The 24,327-nt window shown below is 41.2% G+C and overlaps 2 protein-coding genes across 5 annotated transcripts in view; both read right to left on the bottom strand.

The window, feature by feature from the left end:
• The window catches only part of pdlim2 (PDZ and LIM domain 2 (mystique)), a 31,468-nt gene extending 30,542 nt beyond the window's left edge, over positions 1 to 926 (bottom strand). The window contains exon 1 of one of the 2 annotated variants that reach the window (XM_072432890.1): positions 577 to 926. The gene's annotated coding sequence lies outside the window, so the exon portion shown is untranslated. The remainder of the gene's footprint in view (positions 1 to 576) is intronic. The other variant, XM_072432888.1, reaches the window with a different exon arrangement.
• Positions 927 to 2,291: 1,365 nt separating this feature from the next.
• Positions 2,292 to 23,156, bottom strand: sorbs3 (sorbin and SH3 domain containing 3). 3 transcript variants are annotated; one of them, XM_072432508.1, is made up of 21 exons: positions 23,022 to 23,156; positions 16,845 to 16,906; positions 14,625 to 14,816; positions 14,429 to 14,501; positions 13,655 to 13,791; positions 13,517 to 13,580; positions 13,122 to 13,160; positions 12,959 to 13,037; positions 12,270 to 12,378; positions 11,332 to 11,391; positions 11,079 to 11,204; positions 10,517 to 10,566; positions 9,701 to 9,771; positions 8,780 to 8,841; positions 8,453 to 8,499; positions 8,191 to 8,305; positions 7,992 to 8,117; positions 6,333 to 6,851; positions 6,115 to 6,197; positions 5,927 to 6,033; positions 2,292 to 3,267 (listed from the first exon to the last, which is right to left on the bottom strand). In XM_072432508.1, exons 2-21 carry the CDS (start codon positions 16,854 to 16,856, stop codon positions 3,206 to 3,208), a joined length of 2,133 nt encoding a protein of 710 aa, XP_072288609.1. In that variant the 5' UTR covers positions 16,857 to 16,906; positions 23,022 to 23,156; the 3' UTR covers positions 2,292 to 3,205. The 3 variants fall into 3 exon arrangements, 1 of the variants encoding a protein (XP_072288609.1); XR_011924320.1 differs by having other exon boundaries at positions 2,292 to 2,812; positions 6,115 to 6,851; positions 23,022 to 23,155; XR_011924321.1 differs by lacking the exon at positions 23,022 to 23,156 and adding an exon at positions 21,381 to 21,499 and having other exon boundaries at positions 2,292 to 2,812; positions 6,115 to 6,851.
• Between the last annotated feature and the right edge of the window lie 1,171 nt (positions 23,157 to 24,327).

Raw genomic sequence — 24,327 nt, 5'->3', positions numbered from 1 at the left:
TACAACAAAAAAGGGTGTTTATGTAAAATGCGCATCATTATGGGCTTCACACTAGAGAGATAGTGGAGATATGTTGGCTACGTTCCATTTGGCAAAAGCATAATATTCTGACATTTATCTGGTTTTTAACTTTCACGTTTTAAACCTAGACTTCATTCTTCAGAGAGGATTCACCAGACTTAATGACACGTAAACACTGACTTTTACTTTCCTGAGGTTGCACCTGGTTCAGCCTTTTCCACAAATCACTTTTGACTTCTTACAGTGAGAGAGTCAACCTTTCCTTGTCTCCAGCACAGGGGCTCCTTGTGTGGGCTGGTGTTTCAACTTATCACCCACTTTTTAAAAAACGTCTTCACTTTCCACTTGGACCATTAAGCTTCATTAAAGCACTCAGGAGCCCAGGTTCTCACAGAGCTGACATCAATCTTACTCTAACAATGCTTCACTGCACATTCCCACACAGTGTCACGCGTCTACAAGATCAGAGCGGAATATATTCTAATTTATATAAAAGAGCCATGAAAGTCAACGTGTTATCAGTTTAGTAAAGTAGCATTTCATCAGTAAACTTACCAGATATCGTCTTGTTAGTTACAACTGCCTGCGACGCCCTCTCCACCTGCTGAACGTGCCAGAGCCTCTTCTCCACCAAACTGCACTTCACACACCCAGATCCAGATCCAGATCCAGCAGCAGGTCCCAGCGCAGCTCAGCCCGGGGCGAACACAACCAAACACAACCAAACACAAACAGCCTTATTCTTATTCTGTTCTAGGTCGCTCCAGAAGCTGTCAGCGCTGCAGTGGGCGTGATGAGGGCTTGTAGTCCCTGATGTAGCAGAGTATGGACCACCATTGGTGGAGACTGCGCTTCACAGATGAGCTCTACACGCCATGTGCTCCTGAGGGCCAACATCACACACTTTACAGAGGTACAGACGCGGGGCGTGTCACGTCAGAGAGGCGGGAGTTAAAGCAGCAATGATAATTGAGCATATGCTTTTTAACCTCAAAAACACACGGACAACTTCAACAGGCGCGCTCCCTGCTGGCAGAGCACCGCCACTGCAGCCACTGACGTAGCCTCGGACAGGTGAGATCCATGTGTGGAGCAGATCCATGGTGTGAAGAAGATCCATGTGTGGAGCAGATCCATGTGTGGAGCAGATCCATGGTGTGAAGAAGATCCATGTGTGGAGCAGATCCATGTGTGGAGCAGATCCATGGTGTGAAGAAGATCCATGTGTGGAGCAGATCCATGTGTGGAGCAGATCCATGGTGTGAAGAAGATCCATGTGTGGAGCAGATCCATGTGTGGAGCAGATCCATGGTGTGAAGAAGATCCATGTGTGGAGCAGATCCATGTGTGGAGCAGATCCATGGTGTGAAGAAGATCCATGTGTGGAGCAGATCCATGTGTGGAGCAGATCCATGGTGTGAAGAAGATCCATGTGTGGAGCAGATCCATGGTGTGAAGAAGATCAATGTGTGGAGCAGATCCATGGTGTGAAGAAGATCCATGTGTGGAGCAGATCCATGTGTGGAGCAGATCCATGTGTGGAGCAGATCCATGTGTGAAGCAGATCCATGGTGTGGAGCAGATCCATGTGTGGAGCAGATCCATGGTGTGGAGCAGATCCATGGTGTGGAGCAGATCCATGTGTGGAGCAGATCCATGGTGTGGAGCAGATCCATGGTGTGGAGCAGATCCATGGTGTGGAGCAGATCCATGTGTGGAGCAGATCCATGGTGTGGAGCAGATCCATGTGTGGAGCAGATCGTGTGGAGCAGATCCATGGTGTGGAGCAGATCCATGTGTGGAGCAGATCCATGGTGTGGAGCAGATCCATGTGTGGAGCAGATCCATGTGTGGAGCAGATCCATGTGTGGAGCAGATCCATGTGTGGAGCAGATCCATGTGTGGAGGGACAAAAGATCTGCTCCAGACGTCACAACTTCACAAGTGTCTGGACAGTATGAAGAAAGCGATCCGAACAATTCAACTTTCACCTACTGAGTTTATAAACCAGAGCTGGAGCCTACATCACATTTAGAGAAGGTTCAGGCCTGCAAGGACTGTAAACATACGTGCCTCTGCTTTATGCATGTGCATGTTGTCATGTTTAATATTGATCAAATCAACAATCAATAAACAAACCTAGAACTGCAATGAATGCCAATGCTTCCAGTTGTTATGCTGTATACATTTGGTGTCTTATTATAGAAATATAATTAATTATGTGTGGGATCACTGAAAGAAGTAAAACATCACTAAAAAGTACACAGTAGTTATATATCACTGTATGTTTATTTGCCTTGGAAAGCGTACCATACAAAATACATAGCTTTATAAGCAAATATATTATACTTTCAGTTTGATCAAATGTTACAAATGTACAACAATCTTTACCAAATTTCTACACATTTATTTTTCAAAATATAAATTGTTTACGCAATACCTTTCTTTTGTAGAAAATACAATACTTGTCATTGGTGTACTCGAGTAGACAAAGCAGCTGTGGCAGTTAAAGCTTTTGTGAAGTAGAAGGAATGATCAGTACAGGCATTTTAGACGCATAATATTGAATTTAACACTGTTGACACGAACAAAGAATACACAATTTGTTATTGTTTATTTCAGGAGAACCATACATTTGACAACTTAACACCTTCAAATTAAAACCTTAAAAGTTGTATAGTAGATATTGGTCAGCACATTCATAAGGCCAAACGTATCTTGATATAAACTGCCATTCTCTGAAGGCACAGAAGTTGGTTCCCACAATCAGCACCGGGGTTTTCTCAGAGATCTAAAAACAAGTTTGAACACTGTTGAAGAAAAAAGTGCTACAAAAGAGCCATATTTCCTACTTAAGTTCCAGCAGTGGCACAGCACCACGCAGTTCAGAACAGCACTGCTGTTCAGTGGGAAGGAATGCCATTTTCCAGCAGCTGCAAACAATTGTGGAACAAAACGGTTCATTCTCAGATTTTTCATCGGTGCCATTGCCATCATTCATTATTTCCTTTCAATTTTGTGTGCAAAAAACTCCAGTGTGTTTCAATGTGTGAAAGTGTAGAAACCACACAGTGTCCTTGTAATAAGTGCAACATGCAAGACAGAGAAGTGGGAGCAGTCGTGGTGATGTGGAGTGAGAAACAGCCGTGAGTCCAGATGGATGTGGGAAGCAGTGGTGAGGCCGTTACACTGGAGATACATAGTTTCCTGGAAATGTCCCAAAAGCAAGAGTTCGATCTGACGTACCTACAGAGACAAAGAAGTCATGAGAAATGAGTGCAATCAAAGCAAGGGTTTTAGCATGCAGTTGTGCCACTAGATGGCGCACTTGCAGCACACAACACCACATACACGCAATGAAAAATAAAATCTGAACGGTCTCTAAGGGCGGGAATGACCAAAATTAATAACTCCAAAATATTTTTTGGAGTATTCCGATAACAACATTCACATGATATTATGTCAATCCCACATAAATGTGTTAAAACATGTCTTTATATGTATTAGTTAATGTTTGAGGATAGGACAAATATTACATTTCTGTAAAATGAATCACAAAAGCTCAGAAATATCACCTTTTATCTGTATTTGGAAGTTTATGACAAAACCTTTTTAATTTTCATTTTTAATCAGCTCTTTTTGTAGCCATTTTTACCAAAATCAATTGACTCAATAATAATAATAATAATAAATATAGCCACAAGCGGCAATGATCGGCCCTCGCCCCTGCCGCCGCCACGCTGCAAGAGGAGGAGCAATTGTCCTTTTATTACATCTACTGCTGAATCTGTGACGCTGTCACATCTTCTCCCCTTTGTTTTACCATCAAAAAGCAATTTTATTTTGAATTCTTGGCAAAATGTGCGGCTTTGCCGCACAGACACCGTGACTCTTAGAATAAAAATGTGGATAACTTTTGATGGTCCACCCCTGAAGATGAGTCTCACCAAATTTCAGGTTAATAGGGCTAACGCCCTAAGAGGAGTTCGTGAAAGTATAAAGTGTAAACATGTTCTGGCGATTTCCCCATTTGAATAACGTGGGAGGTTTTGGTCATCGCTACGGCAAAGCCATAACAATTATGGCATGGGTCTCATTGACTTTTTTGATGGGGATGCCAAAATTGAGTTGTGTGTCAAATTTCATATAATTTCGCAAAACTAAATATTTAACCTCCATATAAAATCTGTAGGGGGCGCTGTGGCTCCAAATTAATTTATTTCACTTCAAGTAGGTTTAGGGCAAAGAGTTTAACAACTGATTCTAATTTGACGCAATTCGGACTTTATCTGCGCAAACGGCAGAAATGTTAAATTTGGGAGATTTCTGAAATTCTTGCTACAGTTTGCGGCTTCGCCCCACAGAGACCGTGACAGGTATCAATGTAATTTGGATAACTTTTGATATCCCACTCCTCAGTAGCATTTTCACCAAATTTCAGCTTTTTAGGGCCACCGCCCTGGGTGGAGTTCGTAAAAGTACGACGTTTGGAAAAACTCCGAAGTCATGTTTAGCCATTTTTGATGCAATATGGCCGACATTTGGTTGGGCGGACTATTTTTTACTTCTCTTGTCACCATCTACCTCTGCGCCAAATTTCATGATTCTATGATCAGATTTTTTTTGGGTCATTTCCCATCTCTCAATGCATATTTGGTACATTTGGGGGCGCTGACGCGCCAATTTTTTTAATTTTAGAAAAAGGAAATAGCCAGAATGTAGAGAGGCACGATTTTTAGAGGTGTGCTAATTTTTGTGACTTTTCGTCAATGTTCACTGGGTGAAAAATAGGGGGGTTGGTCCCGAGAAGAAGAAGAAGAAGAAGAAGAAGAAGAAGAAGAAGAAGAAGAAGAAGAAGAAGAAGAAGAAGAAGAAGAAGAAGAAGAAGAAGAAGAAGAAGAAGAAGAAGAAGAAGAAGAAGAAGAAGAAGAAGAAGAAGAAGAAGAAGAAAGAAAGAATAATATTCCGATGCGAAAACAATGTTTCCCATTTTTCTAATATCATGAACTATACATTTTCGGAAAGCGCTCGCGCTTTCCTACCTCATGGTGTGGGTCCCTGGTCACTGACGGGTACTTTCGTTAATTTGGAGTGGGCTCCGCCCACTTTGTGTTTTTGGCCCTCTATACAGTAATAATGTTCAATTTTTGCATTACATGCTTATATGCACGGAACATGCAAGAGATGGGGAACGTATTCGTGAGCTACTTAGCGCAAATGAGTGCTTTATATGGGGATGACGACCGCCAATTTAAAGTGCTCGTTTAGTGCGTACTTTTGCACGGGCTTCGCCCGTTTACAATGGTAAAGTTCCATTTTCCTACTACTAATTAGTATGCACGGGGCGTGCGTGAGTGAAGGAGTGCATTAGTGAGTGTTTGGAAGTGGGCGAGCGCTTCGCGCTCGATTTCGTGCGCACTACCTGCGCACTTTCGCAGCCGTGCTTCGCACGGCCTTACGAGATTAATAGGCCTCTCGCCAGCTTGTGGCGCTCGGGCCTAATAATATATTATAATATTAAATTAACACAATATTTCAAAATATTATCATTTATTTTTTTAACAAAATGATAATATTAATTTTATCTTAAATAAACACATGAAATCTGTTCTATATGGACCTCGGAGTCTGAAATAACGACTGATTGTATTCTGCTTTTTTATTGTGTGTATAACAATAAGCAATATACTTAGTTTATATTTTTTACTACTTAATTATTATTCATGTTGCACCCTATCGCCAAAACAAGTTACTCCATGGTTTGTGAACTTTGGCAATAAAACCTTTTGTGATTAGAATAATTTTTCATAAATTCATGAATTAGTCAGTATTTAACTATGTTTCAATATTAAAGTTGATGGTAAATACCTGTAATTATGACAGTTTTGAGTGAATAAACTCTTACCTACAAACCAGCCATCATCACACTTCTCCATCACTTGCACAATGTCTCCTTCTCTAAGCTCCAGCTCGTCTGAATTCTGTGGTTTGTAGTTGTAAACAGCTTTATACCTATGAATAAAAGTAGACAGTGTTTAACAAAGACGCAACCTAAACAATGAGCTTAACGGTTATGAAAATGTAGAGACGTACGGCTGACGTTGCACCGCTGAGGAGCCTGCATTATTTATGGTATGTGGCAGTGTGCCGGGAGCCGTTTGACTCACTGCCCCCCCCTGGAAAGAGTAAAACAGGGACATGTCAAACACCAAATAGATATTGAAACCTACATCAGAGTCCTGTCATCACAAGCAGCAGCAGCAGCACTAGTGAAGACATGCTTAGGTTTCCAGGAGACAGTGAAAGCAGACCTGTGCGTGCTCAAAGTGTCTGGAAGTGTTTGAAGCTGGTGAAGTTGCAGCTCTGTGCGCAGACAAAGGCGACTGAGTGGAGGGCGAGACAGCTCGAGCCGTGGAGCTGTGGGCTTGTGAGTGTGTCCTTTGGCTGCTTTGTTCAGTCGGCGACGCTGTTCTCAAGCTGTGGTTCGGCCACCTATAAGCTTCTTTGGGAACAGGCGTTTGCGAAGGCGAGCGCGGTGACTGCGGGCTTCCGTAGCTGAGAGGGGAGTGGCCCGGTTTGGGACTTAAGGAATTGGGTGTGAAGGGTGACAGGGGCGTTCGTGGGGAGTAGAGTGGACGTCCGGGGCTCTGGGGTCCCGGGGAGAGGGGCGACATGGGCCCAGAAGAAAGATCCTCTGTGCTGTATTTGGTGCGGGGCGTCTTGTTGACCTGAACGTAACTGGCCGGGAAAATACCGCTCCGGTTGGTCCCCGAGATCCTGCCTTCCAGCCACTTGTCGTCAACGCAGCGGGTTATACTGATAACCTCACCCTAAAAGATACAAGAGCACAGTGTGATTCATCTGGGGTGATTCCTCTCTGCTTGACACGTCACAGCTTCTCGTGTTTTTTAATTATTCTAAGCTATAGGATTAATACACCTTGCACCTTGTCCTCACACACCTCAAGGACAACATTTTGCATTTTTCAAGCACCTTAAAAGTAGAATTTAGGATGTTTTTTTCCAGCACTTTTATACTTTTAAAATTTTAATGATTATTTTCTTATTATTATATAAAATGTTCAATCAATTTGTATGTATGTAATATTCCAGCGCATCCATGGCTCGTTCACAGTTCACATTAAAGACTGTTAATGCTCTTTATTGACAAAATGCATAAGATCAAGATTTTCAAGTAAAAATTGCATGCATATTCAAGCACTTTTTCCAAAATTCAAGCACTTTCCCCACCTTGAAAACAACGTGGTAAAATTCAAGCATTTTAAGAGTTTGGAGAGATAGTCTAGGGTTTTTAAATAAAAGTTGAAAATCCCTAGTAGAGCTGAGTTATAAAACAGAATGTGTTCAATAAGAGACATTCAATCATTGTTAGTTTTATTTGTCCAATCAACACTTATTTAAAAGTAATTTATATGGATTTTGGCCCTTGCTTACAGTGTTGTTGCTAGGTTTACCTCTACCTATAACACATCTGCTGCTCATGTTGGACCAACTGGTCAAATTGGGGGAAAATAGTTGCCTGACCAGCCATTCCCAACATGTTTTGGCAAACTACCATTCGAACAGAATGTGGGCGGGGGCTGGCGGGTCAGGCAAGGAAAATAGGCAAATCTTTTGGTAAATTCCTGAATATAAAAATGTACCGTCCAACTTGTCATATGCACTTTAAGTTAATCAAACAGCACTGGCAAACGCACAAGACGATGGCAATACATTACAGGACAATTGAACCTATCATCCAATTGAACCACAGAGTTACATTACTGACCCCTTGTGGTTGACGTTTGTATGTTGCAATTGCACAAAACTGTTTGCTCCAAATCGTGTTCACAGAGAATGCTTATAATTAGAGGCATATCGAGAGCACAACATTTGATCATAGTCAAACATGGCAGCCAATGTTGTTCAGAATAAAAATTGCAATCAAATAATTAGGGATAATTGACTCACCTTCCGAAAAGACAGTTCAACAGGTAAGTCTGCGTTGAAGTTATAAAGAGCCACAGCCTCTCCATACTCCAGCACTTGTAATGTGGGGGGCTTTATGGGTGTGGGTTTCTCCGTAGGAGCCAAAACCTGTGGAGAAAACACAGTCAGTGTAACTTAGGGCCAGACAAACAATCAATAATATAACCATAGTAACCATTACCTCTACATAAGTTGTGGGGAAAATGCCAGCTCTCCCATGATGCTCTCCTTCAAACCAATTGGCATCTATCTGTCTGTGGATGTAGACAATGTCCCCTTTTTGCAACGTGAGCTCCCTAAACGAAGGAATGAGGAGATGAATTAAATTAGGCTTCAAATGCACGGTTTTAATCTGATATGAGAATTCCGAGGAATAAAAAGGCAATGTAGAGAGGCATTTGATTTGATGAAAGGACTAAACAACAAAACAGTGAAAAACTTACTTGGGCGACTGAGCTTGGAAATTGAACTTGGCTCGAGCTGCTTTCATCTGCAGCAAATCAATGTTATCATTTTAGATGCTTGAAGCTAAGTGAAATCTATAGCTTATTTGTCATAAAAGCAAAACATGCGCAACAAATATGAAACAAATGTCTTTAGTCTGATTAGGTTTTAATAAGTCTAAGTTTTCTTATAGTTAGAGTTGTATTTTAAGAGTCTGACACTTCCGAGAAAAGCAGCAGAAACATGTCCAGGTACAACTCTAAAATACAGGTCTGACTATAGGAAATGCCAAACTTAAATGTAATCACTGTAAAAGCAAAAAATACCTTCTTTTCTTCCTTCTTTGGTGGGAGTGGCATGATTTCATTTGCAGGAGAGAGTCGATCAACTGAGAATAAAACCACAATGTGAGCTGTATTACACTGTAGGTGGTGCAAACCCATTGTAAAGCTGGATCACTCTGGACTAATTTCCAAGAAAAACAATTGGAAAAAGCTTATCTCCACTTCCTATTTTCCCCGTTTCCCCTCCACCCAACAACCGCTACTATAAGAGCAAACTTTAAACTTTCTTGTTTCATGTTCATGATAACCAAAACACAATGGAGACGGTTTAAAATCAGAAAATCAGTGTATATTCTGTTACGATGAGGCGGGACCCCTGGTGGGCCCTCGAATGTATTCCTTTTTGTCCACATCAGATAAAAGGAAACTATCAAGCTGCTGGACATGTTGAATATAAAAACAAAGCTGTAATCCACTTATTTACAGTCATATGAAACATTATGGGATAAATCAGGCCGTTTGTACTCCAAAAAAACAAATGAAAAAATTACCCTTAAATTAAAAACATTCTTTCATTACAGATTACAAGTCCCTAAAACTTGTGTCAATCAGACCAACCAGCTGCTCTGTATATCTATCAAAGAACATCTAGGCGGAATTTAAAATCTGATATTCCTCTGTGCAGAGCTTGCTCACACTAATAATCAGAGTACATCAGGGGCCAATACTACAGAGGGTCAGCTTCCCAAAGAGTCAGGCCAGTTATTTGTCCTCCAAAGGGTTCAAGAACAACTCCAGTTTGAAATGTGGCTCATTTTAGTCAGGCGTTTTGAGAAAAGTAGGCCCTCTTGATACAGCTGAGCCAACCAAATTGCCTCTAAGCCATAGATCTTTTAATGTAGATTCCAAGGCAAAGTTTTTGAGAAAAGCCTGTGTCTGAAAGGTAACAAAGTCCACATTTACCATATGTAGGAGTCGAGGCAGGGGATGAGCCCACGGATCGCTGGTTTAGATGTGTTGATGTGGATAAATGGCTGGAAAAGAATGAAAAACACCATTGTGAGAGTTTATCATTTCATCTTTGCATCAGGGAAAATATTCTTTGACAAACAACAGACCATTGTTTGCCATTTCACATCTGGTTACCACATCAACTTAACATAGCTTCAATCATCAGGCATTATTATTTTACGACCCTGATTTTCTTGACAAATGATAGGGAAAATACAAATCTATCATTAATTGCTCTTTAAATACATGTTTTCGTGCATCAACAAAAGTGTGTTCCTACTCAAAGTCTTGTAAGTCCCACAGCTGCTGTTTTAAATGGGCATTTCCTGAACATCATGTTGTGTAAACGGTGTTTTCTTAAAGGTCAGAGCTCCACTTTAGCAAATAACAGTGAAATTCCTCCAAGAAGCCATTACGCACTTGGAGGGTAATGTGGAATGCAGTGTAAAGCTACAGATATTGTACTTAAATGTGTTAACATAAGCTGCAGCTCCTAACAGTGGGGTCAGCACACCGTCAGCTGACTTTTATTATTACTCTGTTGCATCCAATCACATTGTTTGCTTGGCATCCAGTTGGAAGTCAATTATCTGAAGATTAAATATTAGTTGAGCGTCTCATAATATTTGAGCCTAGAGCAAAACTTTTTTCCCCTCCACAAAACTGCAACAAGCTACTCAAACAGCACCTCAAGTCAGATAATAATGTCAAAAAAAGTGAATAAAACAAGTTTACGTTGTCTAACTGAATAGTACGTTGTCTACTCACGTATAGGTGTCCGCTCTGCCCGCACTGGTCAGGTGTGTACCTCTAGGCTCCTGTAACAAGAATCCATGTTAATCCAGGTTTGTTCCCTGCAGCAGTCACTCCTCTGTGTGTTACGGCTGTGAGGAAATCTAACAACAACTCAGACAAAGTGGAGGTGCTGACCACTCCCAGAGGAGCACAAGTCCCCTGGGTCCTATGTTCTCCTTGTGTACAGCATGGCTACTGTTCTGTCTGAGCTCCTGCAGTGATTTCATTACGTTTACACCAAATAAAGCAAATCGAATCAAGCAAAATCATTCACGGAATGTTGGCGTGCGGTAAAAGGGGGGGGGGGGGGGGGGGGTTTGCAGGCAGGATATCAAAACGGAAGATTGGTCACAAGCAACAGGCAAGGGCAGGACAATCAAAGACAAAACAACACACTGTACTTTGTCAAAGCAAGCATTCGACTCTCACTGATTCGTGCAGACTCCATGTGGATCAGAAGAGGGGGAATGGCGTGGACGGGGCAGCTAAAATGGTGATGGAGGGAGGCGGAGGAGGGATGTTTGGGGCTCAGTACCTCACCCCGGGCAGGACGCTGCTGCTGCTGCTGCTGCTGCTTCTTCTGCGACAGTCTCCTCTCCAGGCCCTGGATCTCGGAGTCCAGCTCTGCCTCGAATCGGCTCAGCTCAGAGACAAGAGTGTCCTGAGTGTCCGCAGTAATGTTAGAGGTGTAAGGGCCAAGTTAAATGACGGATGAAAGTCTGCCGCCACTTCTACTACTACGCTCTGGTGAAACTGAGGAAGGGGAAGATGATGTTCGGAGAGCTTACCTCAATAGACGGTGCCTTGCGTTGTTCGTGCTCTTTCTTTGGAGGTGCAGGTGGATAGGTCTAAACAAAGAACGTCAGATTTAATTCAGGCTGAATAATTCTGCCCTTGGACAAAACTATAATAAATGAATAGAAATATTAGGCCCTTTTATTCATACAGAACAAAGTGAGGACAAGAAAAGATAGAGGGTAGAAAATGTGAGTCTTAAATGAAATATATAAGGCTTTATGGCAGAGCAATAAACAAACTCTAAAGAGTTATTGATTCATGAACAGTTAAATAAGTGAAATGAAGCCTAAATGAATAAACACAGCTACAGCAAAGTTTGTCCCACAGCTGGGAATAGAACACCGGCTGCCATCATAAAAGAGAAAAGAAACAATCTCCACGCTGTGAGCCATTATACTCCACAAGAGGTTAACGCCATAATGCGGCTCACAAGACGCCTCTTTCACTCCCGCGGGCGAGCAAAAACAAAGATGCCTTCTTCTTCACGCGCACTTTCACCGGGCACAATATGCAACTGATCCGGGGACCTTGTTCGCAAAAGAACCCTTCGCCAAAACACTTTTATAATTTGCAGGTGAGCACGGTGGAAGGCAGACATGACATCACTTTGGGAGAAATAGCCGTATGTTTCAAGAGTCCGTTCCTATGATGCAGTCAAATTACTCATGAAGGCTCTTGTAATTATTGTGAAGTGTGACAAAGACGGGAGGCTTTGGTGTGTACGTAAAGGGAGTTTGCACATCTGGCAATGCAAGCTCAAAAGTTATTGCGTGCGAAGCCAAACGACATAAACTAATCCTTAAAGAAAGAGAGGAGGGGCTATCTCTATCTTAAGACTTCTTGTTGTCGACGCGATGAGAAAACGGTACACTGGATAAAAGTTAACGCCTATAATCCTTCAGATATTGCAGCGTATAGGGGCGCATACCTGCTTGTCGTTGTCGGAAACGGCGCTCAGTCCGGGCTCGTAGTCGTATATACTCTTTGGCTGGCGCTGCGGCTTGTCCGTGTCCGACAGCTTATCTACGTCTTCGCTCCTGAAACATTACACCGAGGCACACAAAGACGTGGACAGCAAACTTAATCACGGCTGCATTGTCGGTGCCTGTAACAACAAATCCTGACTTGTCCGCGCCGCTCAAAGTAAAGTGGTATTCACAGGAAGACACGATGATCAATTTGTGCAGTATCTTTGAGCGGAATGTTAAAAAGGCCTCTTTGGCTTGTGGTCGTCTCATTCATGTCGCACAGCTCAGACCAGAAGTTCAAAAATACAAAATAAAAATCATAAATACTGTATTTTCTGGACTTTTTCATAGTTTTGGCTGGGGTGCGACTTATACTTATATTTACACTTATATACTCCGGAGCGACTTATATGTGATAGTATTTGTTATTTTCACACTTGCAACCGCATTTCATACTCCAGTGCGACTTATATATGTTTTTTCTTCTCTATTATGCATTTTTTGGCTGGTGCGACTTAAACTCTGGTGCGTCTTATAGTTGGTAAAATACGGTAAATCCTTCTGGTAAAACATGAACTTCCCTCTTGTGCTTGTGCAAGGACAAAAAATGAATCTAGTCTATTTTCCAGGACAACGATCATACACTCACCAGTCTGGTAAAGCCCCATGTGGTGTCAGTCTGAAGGGGTTTGTGTCCTGTTCGTTTTCCGTGTTTTCTTGGTGGATGACTGCGAAGGGGTGAAGTTTACGGGGTTAATGTGAGTTAAATTACACTGAGGTCGTGGTCATGTTGCGGCGGTTCATAAACTTACATTTAGCCGACCACCGCTCGGAGTCTTCGAAGTCAGACTCTAAAAATGCAACACAGTATTTAGGTTTATTATTTACTTCAAAAGTCACAGCACGTCGTCTGCACCTTCATTCACAGATACTTTATAGCAAATGCGTAGTATGACAGCTTGTTACCTGCGTCTGAGCTCTTGTACTTTTTTTTTGTTTACTCTTCAAAGTCAAACTAATCTCGGATAATTAGAGATCGGGTAAAATAGAAAAAAACAACTGTAATAATCGTCATGGCTTATAAACAGAATTATGTCATGTTACTCTTCACCTATTTTCCCTCTTAAGTAATCTTTTTAACAGGATCCAAAGAGCCAGCGTTGACAGATGAGTGTGGGAGAGAGAAGTGGGAGAGGAGTGTCCTTACCCTCGGGCTTCTTGTGAATCTGCCTGAACATGCTCTTGTACCAGTCCCGAGGCTTGTTCACGCTCTGACATAGAAAAACAAGGCATAAGGAAATGGCAATCTTTTCCAAACAGTAAAGAAAATGTTAGGGGTTCTCACTGATCTAGAGGCAATAGGCATCCCAGTCTCATCCACAGGGCCGATTCCAGAATATTTGATCAGTCGTTCTTCTTTAGTGGGGGTCCAACTGCGAGGTAAAGTGGTGGAGCTCTTGTTGCCATTGGACATTGGACCGCCTAAAAATTAATAAGACATTTTAGACTAAGCTTTTTAGATAAAAGTGTTTTTGAACCAAAATGAACCATTACAGTTCAGTTTTATTAATGATCAGTGTTTCTTTTTTTCAATCACCAGTTTATGTTCAAAATATGTTTTTGAGGAAAGCAATATTGTATACTATACTATATATATCGGTGTATAGTGTAGGTTTGAGCCCTATGGCCCGTGTCCCATTAGATTTATCTACACCATTTGACACTGATTTGTCCCAGTTTTATACAAGATATGTTCCAGTCCCAATTTTTGACCAGTGTGATACCCACCAACAGTAGAGGGGTAATGAATTGTCAGTTGTTTGCTCAAATTAGAGAACATAAAGCTTGCAAATATCACAATGAGCCGAGAAAGATATAAATTCACATAAATTCATTATTTATACATTATTATAGTAATAATCATAATAATTTGTATTATTATTATTATTATTATCATTAATAATTATAATATGAATATGAATAGTGTATCATATTTGTAAATATTCTTTACACAATTTTCACAACTTTATTATTACAACTTCAATTTTTGAAAAACTGATCAAGAAAAGTCTGATCAAGCAAGACAATTATGTGAACATTGATAACTTATTGTTGTTACCGTTTGTTTTTGAGGGACCATAGTAGGATCCGAAACTGAGAGTAACTGAGCCACTTCCATTGACCTCTGACATCTTAAAAAACATAAAAATACACTTTGTGAATAATGACATCATTACAAACATATCTAAAACATGCTGTACACCACTTTCCCCACAAGGCGGAGCCCTTGTTCAGGAGGACTTTTCTGAGCTAACCTTGTACTCTCCAGATGGAAGCCTTGCTGAGTGATACGGGCTCAGGGGAGGAGTGGGGAGGCCTGGGGAGATGACCACCACGTCATGAGTCATTTCTGGAGATGTTATTATGTGTTCACCCGGAGAAATGCCTCGATCCCCCGAAAAAACTTTCCTGGAGTCGCCTGTATCGAGCCCCTCTTCTGCATGATGCTAAACATAAACAAGAAAAATATGGAAAGTAAACAAGAAAAATATGGAAAGTACAGTGATGAAAAATACCTAAGAACAATAGAAAAAGTACTGCACTAAGGTGAAATGTATGGTGTAGTTACTTGAAAAGTAAAGATACTTTTCATTATGTTTTTATCACGTTCCCACTGACAGAGTTCAGGTCCCGGCACAAAATCAGCGCGAATATTTATCAAAATCACTACATTTGATTAAACAGGTACATTGATTTTTTTATACTCTTACCTTAGGGTAGAAAGTAACAAGTACAAAAGTAATAGTACTTCGTTTGAGTCAGTTTTGCATTGAATACTTAGATACAGCTATAATTTCTACTGCACTACATTTTTTCACTGAACTGAAAAGAATACAAAGTATTTTTCTTTTAAGCACAATTATGATGATATTGTGCCTGAAGGTTTTGACTTGAACTCTAACTTTGAGCAAACAAAAATATATAAATAAGAATGACGGTTATTGATTCAGTTGCCTCGGTTGACTAAAAATCAGATTAAAATACTTACTTTTGAATCTAAAAGTACAAACATTCATATTCAAACAATTACTGCAATACTTTTACTTATCTATTGTGATCATTTAACTTCGATATTTATTTTCTCCTGTATCTGTACTTTTACGTAACTAAACAAATTCAGTACTTCTTCCACCACTGGTAAAGAGCTAATATTGAAGATAACATTTGATGATGTCATTTCCTGTTGCATGCCCTGATAAACACTGCGGTCTATGGGAGGTCATGTGAACTTGTTAGTATCTCATCTATTGTCCAGAGAGTAAACGGTCCCAGTGGGGGAGGCCCTGTGACGACATAGCTTCTCCTAATTTATTTAAAGCACAACTAGTGGGAAGATGTGGTCCACCCTCTCCTTCATCTCTCCTGCTACAAATGCAACCAAAAAGAAGGTCTTATTGAAGATCCAGAGCTGGGGCACGGAAATAAAGCAGTGCCATTATCAGCCCATTAACGTCCTGTTCACTCGGGTGTCCTGTTTGTAGATAGGGGGAGGAGCCGGGGCCAAAGAGGTTGGAGAGGGGTCGTCCATGCGGCCCTCAAAGTCTGGCAGGGTTAGCCACGGTCCTACTGTTGTCATGGCGATAGTGTAAAAGCCCCATCCACACTCTGAAGTCTGGGTGCTCGGATCAGGTGGTGACATCTTCCCAGGGTGGGCGTGAGGGGTCATGGGAAATCCCCAATTTCTACTGGCAACGGTGGTCCTGTCATCAGAAAGACTACGGATGGTGGGCAGCTGATTTATCAATGTTTACGCTTTGTAATAAGGGTTTACAAATTTAGGCTGCATTTAATTTGGGCTGTAGTCTTTTAGTCGATTCGTCTCTATATTTTGTGTGCCTTGAAAAAATATCGCATTTGAGGAAAAGTCTTCAATTAAATGTGAATGTTATTTTGGAGTGTCCTGAACATAAGTCTGTTACAAAAGCTAAAGCAAAACAATCACCATTGTGTAATTTAAAGAACCAGACAGTAGCATGTACATTATTTGCCACTATTGTAAGTGGTGTGCTGTGGTATATTTTGAACCAAAAAAAGTGTGCTGCAAGTTTTTAATAAAAGGTTGGAAAACACTGGATTAATGGGTTGATGGTGTCCTAATCAAACACATTCTTGATTAGTCAACTAATAATTGTATTGGGATAAAAAGGAATTTACATTAATCATGGCAGAAAGGGAAATCATGTAGTGTAATATAATAATCTAACTGTCACTTGTGAATATGCTGTTACAGTACTTCCCTAAATACACAGCAATTTTTGGGCAAGATTCTAATAATTTTGTAATAAGTTTTTCCAGTGAAAAGCCGCGCCTAGATTCAGTGATGCATAGTGAGGCATGGCTTAAGTCGAACACAGCCCTTTTGCGCTATTTAAAACATGAAACTATAAAATAAATGAAACTATCACTCACACTAAAGCAAATTAATGCATTTGGATTCTACATCCAATGCTGAAACATACCTGCTAACTTCTTACCTGTGACTGCATGAGGTCAGATGAGGCTCTTTTAGTAATTCAGTCAGTGTCATCCAGAAGACCTGCAAAAACACAAAGGTTATTCTTTTTTAAAAACTGTATAAGTCACAACAATAAAGTCATACAGTTGTGTGTAGAAGCCTTCAGAATGTCACATCGGTCTAAATAGACTGATTGCTCTTGCAGCCATAACCCGCACCTTACAAGCTGGCAGGTGGACCACGGTTCCATTTTCCCACTCTTCTAGTTTTCCAACAAGGGAAAAAAACTAAGGAAAATCCCACCTTAAACAATGTGTGCGACTCACATTCCAGCTCCAGCACTCACAGCCATACAATCCCATAATAATCTGAATCTGAGGCTGGTTGAAGTGTCAGATACAGACCAGGATTTGTACTCAGATCAAAGCTGTGGGGAAATGAGAGGTGAGTGTGCTCCTGTTTGAGCCTGAGAATCAACTGAGTCCTTAAATAGCAAACATTGTAAAACAGCACAATACTAAGATTAAATGACAAATCATGAATGGAACATTGACCAGACACGTCATTTTTGTGCAAAGGTTATTGGCTGTTTCTACTGAACTGCCCAGTAATTATCTGATGAGTTTTCCATGTGCATTTGCAGCAGTGGTTTAACAACACAGATGAGGATAAGGAGGATAAGGAGGATAAAGAGGATAAAGAAGAGCGTGCTGTGGTGTCTGCAGCATCAGGACAGCTCAGGGCCAGAGAAGACAAGAGACCGGAGATGGAGGTGATCTAGTTTTCAGACAACAATGTCAGACAATTGAATCATCCCCAACAAACCGTGTTACATCATGTAGAAACTATGAGGCTGTCCACCACAACATGATTAGACTGAGCCACATGCCCCATCGTCATAAAAGGGAATCACATTAGATTCAACGTTTAAATAGGCCCATAATGTAAATGTGATTAAAGAAAGTAGGCCAGTCTCTTTTCTGTGGACAATAAAATAAGTATAAAGAAGAAATAGAAAGCTGAGTATAAACTACTTCAATGATAGATACTACTGCAGCGTACATTAATACAATAATAATCACTAAAACGACATGAAAGTAAAATAGATCTAATCGTCAAGTGCTGCTAATCAGCGGAAGTGTGCGCATGCGCAGAGCGGGAAGTTGCGCGGTTTATTTACGGTCAAGAATATGACGCAAAATGGAATAATTCAATGGCACGGCCTTAACGTGGCACGTAATTCATGAAACTGACGAGTCTGGGTGTAGCATAGAGAATAAAGTCTAAAGAATATAGTTTCAGACGACCGTGCAGAAAGAAGTTTGATCATTTAATATAATATAATATAATAGATCCATGGGAAAGTCTAAAGAAGATGGCGGAAAATGCACCTTTGCAGTTTGTTGTCAGCCACTATGAAAGGCAACAACAACAACAACAACAACAATAACAACAATATCAACAACAAGAGGTAAGTTAGGGCTATTTGTGGTGTTACCAGTGAAGTCGAGTGTTAAATGGTCTTTAAAACGTGAATCAAAGTTCTGATCAGCAGAGCCTCTGTCCTGCTAAGATTAATAACTAAAGATGCTTTAAGACACTTGTGACAGTAGGACTTATGTAACATGTTTCGTGACATCATGTCGTTATTTATCTGGTGCACAGCATCTATGTCAGGAAGAGTAAACATTGTCCAAATATTGAGTCTAAGTCATGTCTCTGAGGAGTTTAATCCAGCGTTAAAAAGTGTTGCAGACGATCCCACTTCACCGCCAGCAAACACAAAATCTACCTAATAAGGTCAACTGTAATAAGTCTGTCTCTGCTCAGGTTTTCTCCAAACATCCAGCTAAGTCTTGTGTAACCTGGAGGACTGTCGTTTGAGGAGAGACTTCAGCCCGGTGAGAAAACCCTGATCCGATCTCACTCAAATATGTGAACTTTAAAGCCCATGTGTTTCACAAACTGGGCTTAAACCACATTTGGCCAGAGATGTCTTTGGGATGGAGAGAGAGAACGTCCATAAATGGTCCAGTCTTATTTCAAATATGTTCAGAAGAAAACTATTCATCCTTTGTTAAATGTTACTTCCTATAAGCACAAGATGCAGCAGAGCAACAGTTTTGGTTCTGCTTTGGAAATAATTCCTTCTGTGTCAAGGAAGTGGATCCGGTCCCAGAATGCTTCAGGCCAGATGTTGTTGCTGTGTAAACGAGTCTGTAAAACCATGGTATACAAATACCACAGTAAAAACAGTGTATTTACAGGAGGATATCAACTCCCTTCCAGTGAAAGAGAGGAGTTTGTATTATCAGGAGTTTTTGTGCCAGAAACGGCGACTCAGCAGCAGGTCATTGAACCACACCCTGGCATTTATATATGTAGATATAACATGTTTTCATACGACTTATATAGTACTTTATGTCTCACTTTAAATGATTACCTAACCAACAGAAAAGAGATAGTCATGACAAGTGCGTTTTTATCACTAGAAACGTTTGCCATGGCAACTAACTTAACCTGAGCTTTCTTTTAGCCCTTTAGCATTGATTGTTCTGGTGACCACACAAGGGCTAAAAATACCCTCCACTGTGTTGACCTGAGGACGACACACAAACGAGGGGACAACAGATATTTTGTTTGCACCGTCCACATCCTAAAACCTTAATTAATCAAAAGGCAAAGCACTTCCCTGGTCTTTTACCTCTGCGTGCTTTGTGGAGAGCTGTTAATAATTGACTTTTAACGTGGGAACGACTGCACACACCGGCTGATGCTTGGGTTCTGGTCACAAGCACAAAAACATGTGATAGGCAAATATATTTAGATGGGTTAGGGTTTATCAGTGGTGTTACAGATGCAGGAGCAGGTAAAGGACTCGAGTAAAAGTATTGAATTACCTGTTTAGAAGTGAGTAAAGAGTAAAAGTATTTCAGACCGACTTTGAGAACTATTTAAATGTCAAAAGTAGTGATCTGGATTTAACAAAAACTGAATCAATGTTCCAAACTTTGTCTAGGTGTTACTTATTTGTTTGCTCTTATAAAGGTGCCAAAATAATATAATAATGAATTGTATTGTAAAAATAGGAGCAATTTCAGGTTGTAAATAAAAGTAATGTTTTACTTTTTAGTCCTGTTAAAAAATGTCTGTAGAAAGTACAGAACCCGCTCTGAAATGTTGTAAATTCAAAGTAAAAAGTACCCACTGTAAACAGTTCTAAAGAACCTAATCATCTATTAATAAACCCATAATATAATTGTTGGATTTGATATAATTATATGATAAGATCATTACTGCAACACTCCCCAGTTTAACTTTCACCTGATAAACCATACCCTTGCTGTCTTCAAAGTTGACCTCTTTTACAACACCGTCTTATCGACTTGTCCTCTATAACTTGTTACATAACGCTGCTGTAAAGCCAAAGAAGTCCGGCCTAAGTAAGTTGTAAGAAGGTAATTACACATGTCAGCCTTTCCTCGATAAACAGAGCTGGCATTTTTGTCCAAACACGTATTGAGTCATGGCGTTGTTATGTGTCGATGTTAGAGTTCCTGCCGCTGACGTTAATCCCAACACCCCGCGGTGCGCCCCGTCTGCAGCCCGGCAGATGTGCGAGTGCGGCCAGGGCCCTTACAAGGACGTGGAGCGGTGAGTTTATGATATGCAGTTATTGGGGGATACGCACATTTATCAGGGGAGAAGTACTTTCCCTCCATGTATGGTGCTCCCTCAAGTCCTGAAGCTTCAAGAGGAGACGTGTGTGCTTCTTGTCAATGGACGGGAACCACAAGATGTTAAATCACACCCACTTTCCCTTGAAGCTTGTAGGAACCGTGACGTTGAGTCTGATAAGAGAGCAAATCTTATCCTCAAACATGCACAGGCTATTGACTGTAGCTGCGTACGGGCCAAAGCATGAGGAAGAAGTGCCCTTTAACAGTAACATGTGAAAATCTGGCAAATCCTCATGCCTGTCGCGGTGCACGTTCAAGGCCGAGTGAGTTTTGTGAGGATGAGAAGTGGCAGCTCAAGCCTTTTGTAACATCACAAAGGGAATTATAGTTGGCTGTGGAAATCAAAGTGACAGAGAACAGGGGAGGCACTAAGTGGGCAGTGGACGGCCCTAGGAATAAGTACCACACAAAACTGTTCTGACAGCAAAGAAATTGTACCTCCTACCATTAAATCACCCATGTTCACTGGTGGACACTGTGTGCATACTGGTCAAGAAGATGAAGCTTGGCATGTTGCAGTTTGTCCGCATACGTTAAGCTCTTACTCATAACCATAGTCGACAACATGTTCCCACTGATTGCACGGTTCATTTAGGTCCCCTGTAAAGCATCCCCCCTTTTCTATAAGACTCTGTCCCCGGCAGGTGTGCGGCCCTAATCCTTTCTAAGCCCTGCGAGCAGTCAAACAGGTTACCCAACCTTGAAAAACAGCTTGGCCGACTCAGGATCTTGGCATTAGAATGATTTATGTAGGTGTTCAGACCACAAATAGCTGTAACGTGAATGCCCTGCACAAAAGGAGAGGCTTTACGCACCTTGAAATGTAACGCAGGCCAGTGAACTCGCACCTCTATCAGTCAGCCGTGCACGTAATCCACGTAGTAGCCCTTTCTTTGGCTCTGCTCTCTAAACTTGCCAGGGCACACAATCACTCCCTCTCTCTCTTTCTCAGTGCCAGACCTCGCTCAAGCGGCCTCAACACAGGACTTCCCGGTTGACAGGCATCGCCATAGCAACCTCTCCAGCCGAGTTTAAAAGGCTCTGGTCCGAGTGTGGGGCACCTCCTTAAGTGAAGCGGCCCTATTGTTGTGATAAGGTGATAATTCACAGTGCAGGGTTAACCAAAGGGGAATAGTTTATCTCTGCTCAGTCTCTGCAGTGACTCCATGAACTTTATCTGTCCCCAGGCTCCTGCTGCTTTGAGAACTTTAACGGCCACTGTTCACAACAAGAGATTCAGAGCCCTACTGCTATGCATACGGCCCACTGGACCTCCCACTCATGATAAAACACACATTAAAACGTTTCAGGGGTTTTTAGCGTTTGCATTTAATTTAATTCATTATTCAAAACCAATTATAATCAGTGTATGTCCAAATGCAGGGCTTCTAGTTAAACTACAGGTCGAAGTACCAGAGTCCACTACATATGTTTTATGTGTGTTGCTTTAGGCTCTAGCAGCTCCAGTGGAAATCCAAAGAGTCAGCTCTTTTAATAATTCAGCGGTCTGGCGTAGTACACAGATATCCTTTAACCAGGCCTGTTCTTTCACACAGGGACGTTTTGCCAAATGGTTTAGGGGCAGCTCCAGGGCTCTGCATGTGGTGCAGACTTTCACCCCTGCTGAGACCAGCTATGACATTGAGGTAATCACGCAAAAAGCGATTAGTACGACTCCTCTCACTGCCTCCTTGTTTTGTCTCTTTTACCTCACTAAACACGCACAAGACTTCACATTTTCTGATACACAGACATAATCAGGACAACAGGGAAACTGGGGGCCTTTGTGCCGGAGATGGACCAGCTCCAGCTGAGCGTTACCACCCTGTAAAGGTCAGCCACTGTCCTGTTGTAGCACACACTATGAAGCAATGCATTTCCCTCATTTAAGAGACTCCATGAGTCAACAGCCGATGACATAAATCTATTACATCATCTCAAACTACATAATTTAATGACCAGACCCTGTTTTTTCACCACTTTTGGACTTGACACAACATGTAAACGTTGAAAATGTAAAGATAATTCTCATCTGCGACTAGACATAAACATGTTCTGATAAGACGTTTCTGCAGGTACAAGTCACTCTTGTGGAATGTCACAGAAAATAAACATAAAGCACCATGGTTTATTCCAGCTGTAAACAAGATTATGTCCTAAAGTTGGGGTCATTCAAAAGACACACCGTTCAACAGAGTTGATGTAAAAATATACAAGTTGTACACATTTGAAATATGAACATTAGGAAAACATGTGATGGCTTGGTAACATCTGAATTACAGCAGCAATTTACTTTTATAAGCTGCATTTACATGTTTCATAGATAAATATAAAGAAAATACAGAAGCAGTTCCCTTTTTTGACAAACTAAATGAAAAGAACAAAACTTAAAGCTTATTCATATAAAAATATATCTGTCAAAAGTTGTAAAAGTCCCGAGTGAGTGGAGTACTTACAGGCTGCGCAGTGAGCTGCTGTCAGTGCAGAGGACAGAGGAAGTGAATGAAAATAAAGGAGGCTCCACTGCTGCTCTGTCCTCCTCCCACTGGCCGTTCTCTCTGTGTCTCTGGCAAACAGGGTGCCTTTTATCAGCACAGAATGATTCAGCGTGGGTCTCCTCAATGTGAGACTCTATGCTCCAGTGTGTGGCATGCGTTTGCATATGTGTGTGTGAGCATGCACTTGAAATCTCATCAGGGAGAAGGAGCTCAGTAATAGTTTCCATCCACAGCTGGAAATAATAGAGATTCCCATACAGGCACAAACGCAGTGCCTGTTCCGCCCCCCAGTGTTTTACACATAAGGCTAAAGGAAGCCATTCACAGAGGCATCTTATCAAATAAACTCTTCAACGTCTACTCTATTTTAGACTAATCTATTATAGACTATGTGTTAATGAGTGGGACAGATGTGCTCTAGAGGTTTAGTTTTGTTGTGACACCACTAGATGGAGTCAGAGACTTTCTAACAGTCACTCTCAATAAACTGCAGAAAATAGCATTAAGTTCTGCGACTGCTTTTCAATTTATACAAATGTTTGTTTTTTTGTTTTTTGGGGGACAAGTATATCATATAACACATCGTGTAAAATGTATAGTCGCAGTAAGTCTGCAGTGTCCGTCTCTATACAAACACACTGACTCCTGTGTGAATCTCAGCTCTGACACAAGATAAATATTTAACAGTTCTGGCACCAAAGGTCACAGCTCTCATTTCTGTATATCTACGAGCTTTAAATACAATCCTCAAAAAACACTCGCTGTAAGAAATGTGTATGACAGTATAACAAGTTTAAAAGTAGTGATTTGTATACATTTCTGGAAATGATTTTGCAGTGGACTTTTACGACAGCTGTTAAACACTGCCCCTTAGTGGTTCTCAGATGAACTGCGTGTGATGAAATTAGTTCCCAAAGACACAGCTAGATGTCGCCAGGTCTCAATAAAAACTGTACACGATATTCTGAACTGACACGTTTTATTACAGGCTTTTAATATTTATAAGCTAAGAAATAAAAACACACTGGCATATCAACCACACACATGCAGCCAGGGAAACGTGCTGCTATTCTGGGAAGGAGCCAGAACGAAGCTGCAGGTGAGCAGCAGCACGCAAAGGAATGATTGACATGTGGGAGAACTACTCGGCTGTCAACACCACGCGGAAATGAGACTCAGATTGCGCGCCAAAAATCCTCTATTATTGTTTTAAGTCTAAGTCAAATGATTGAATCTATAAAACTGAATGTTTTGTTCAGATTTC

This window comes from Eucyclogobius newberryi, unplaced genomic scaffold, assembly GCF_026437365.1.
Source record: "Eucyclogobius newberryi isolate DKJ021-1_F unplaced genomic scaffold, fEucNew1.0.hap1 SCAF_6, whole genome shotgun sequence".
NCBI classification, from domain to species: Eukaryota; Metazoa; Chordata; class Actinopteri; order Gobiiformes; family Gobiidae; genus Eucyclogobius; species Eucyclogobius newberryi.
The sequence above is the reverse complement of the archived record's forward strand: the minus strand, read 5'-3'. Positions and strand labels throughout refer to the sequence as shown.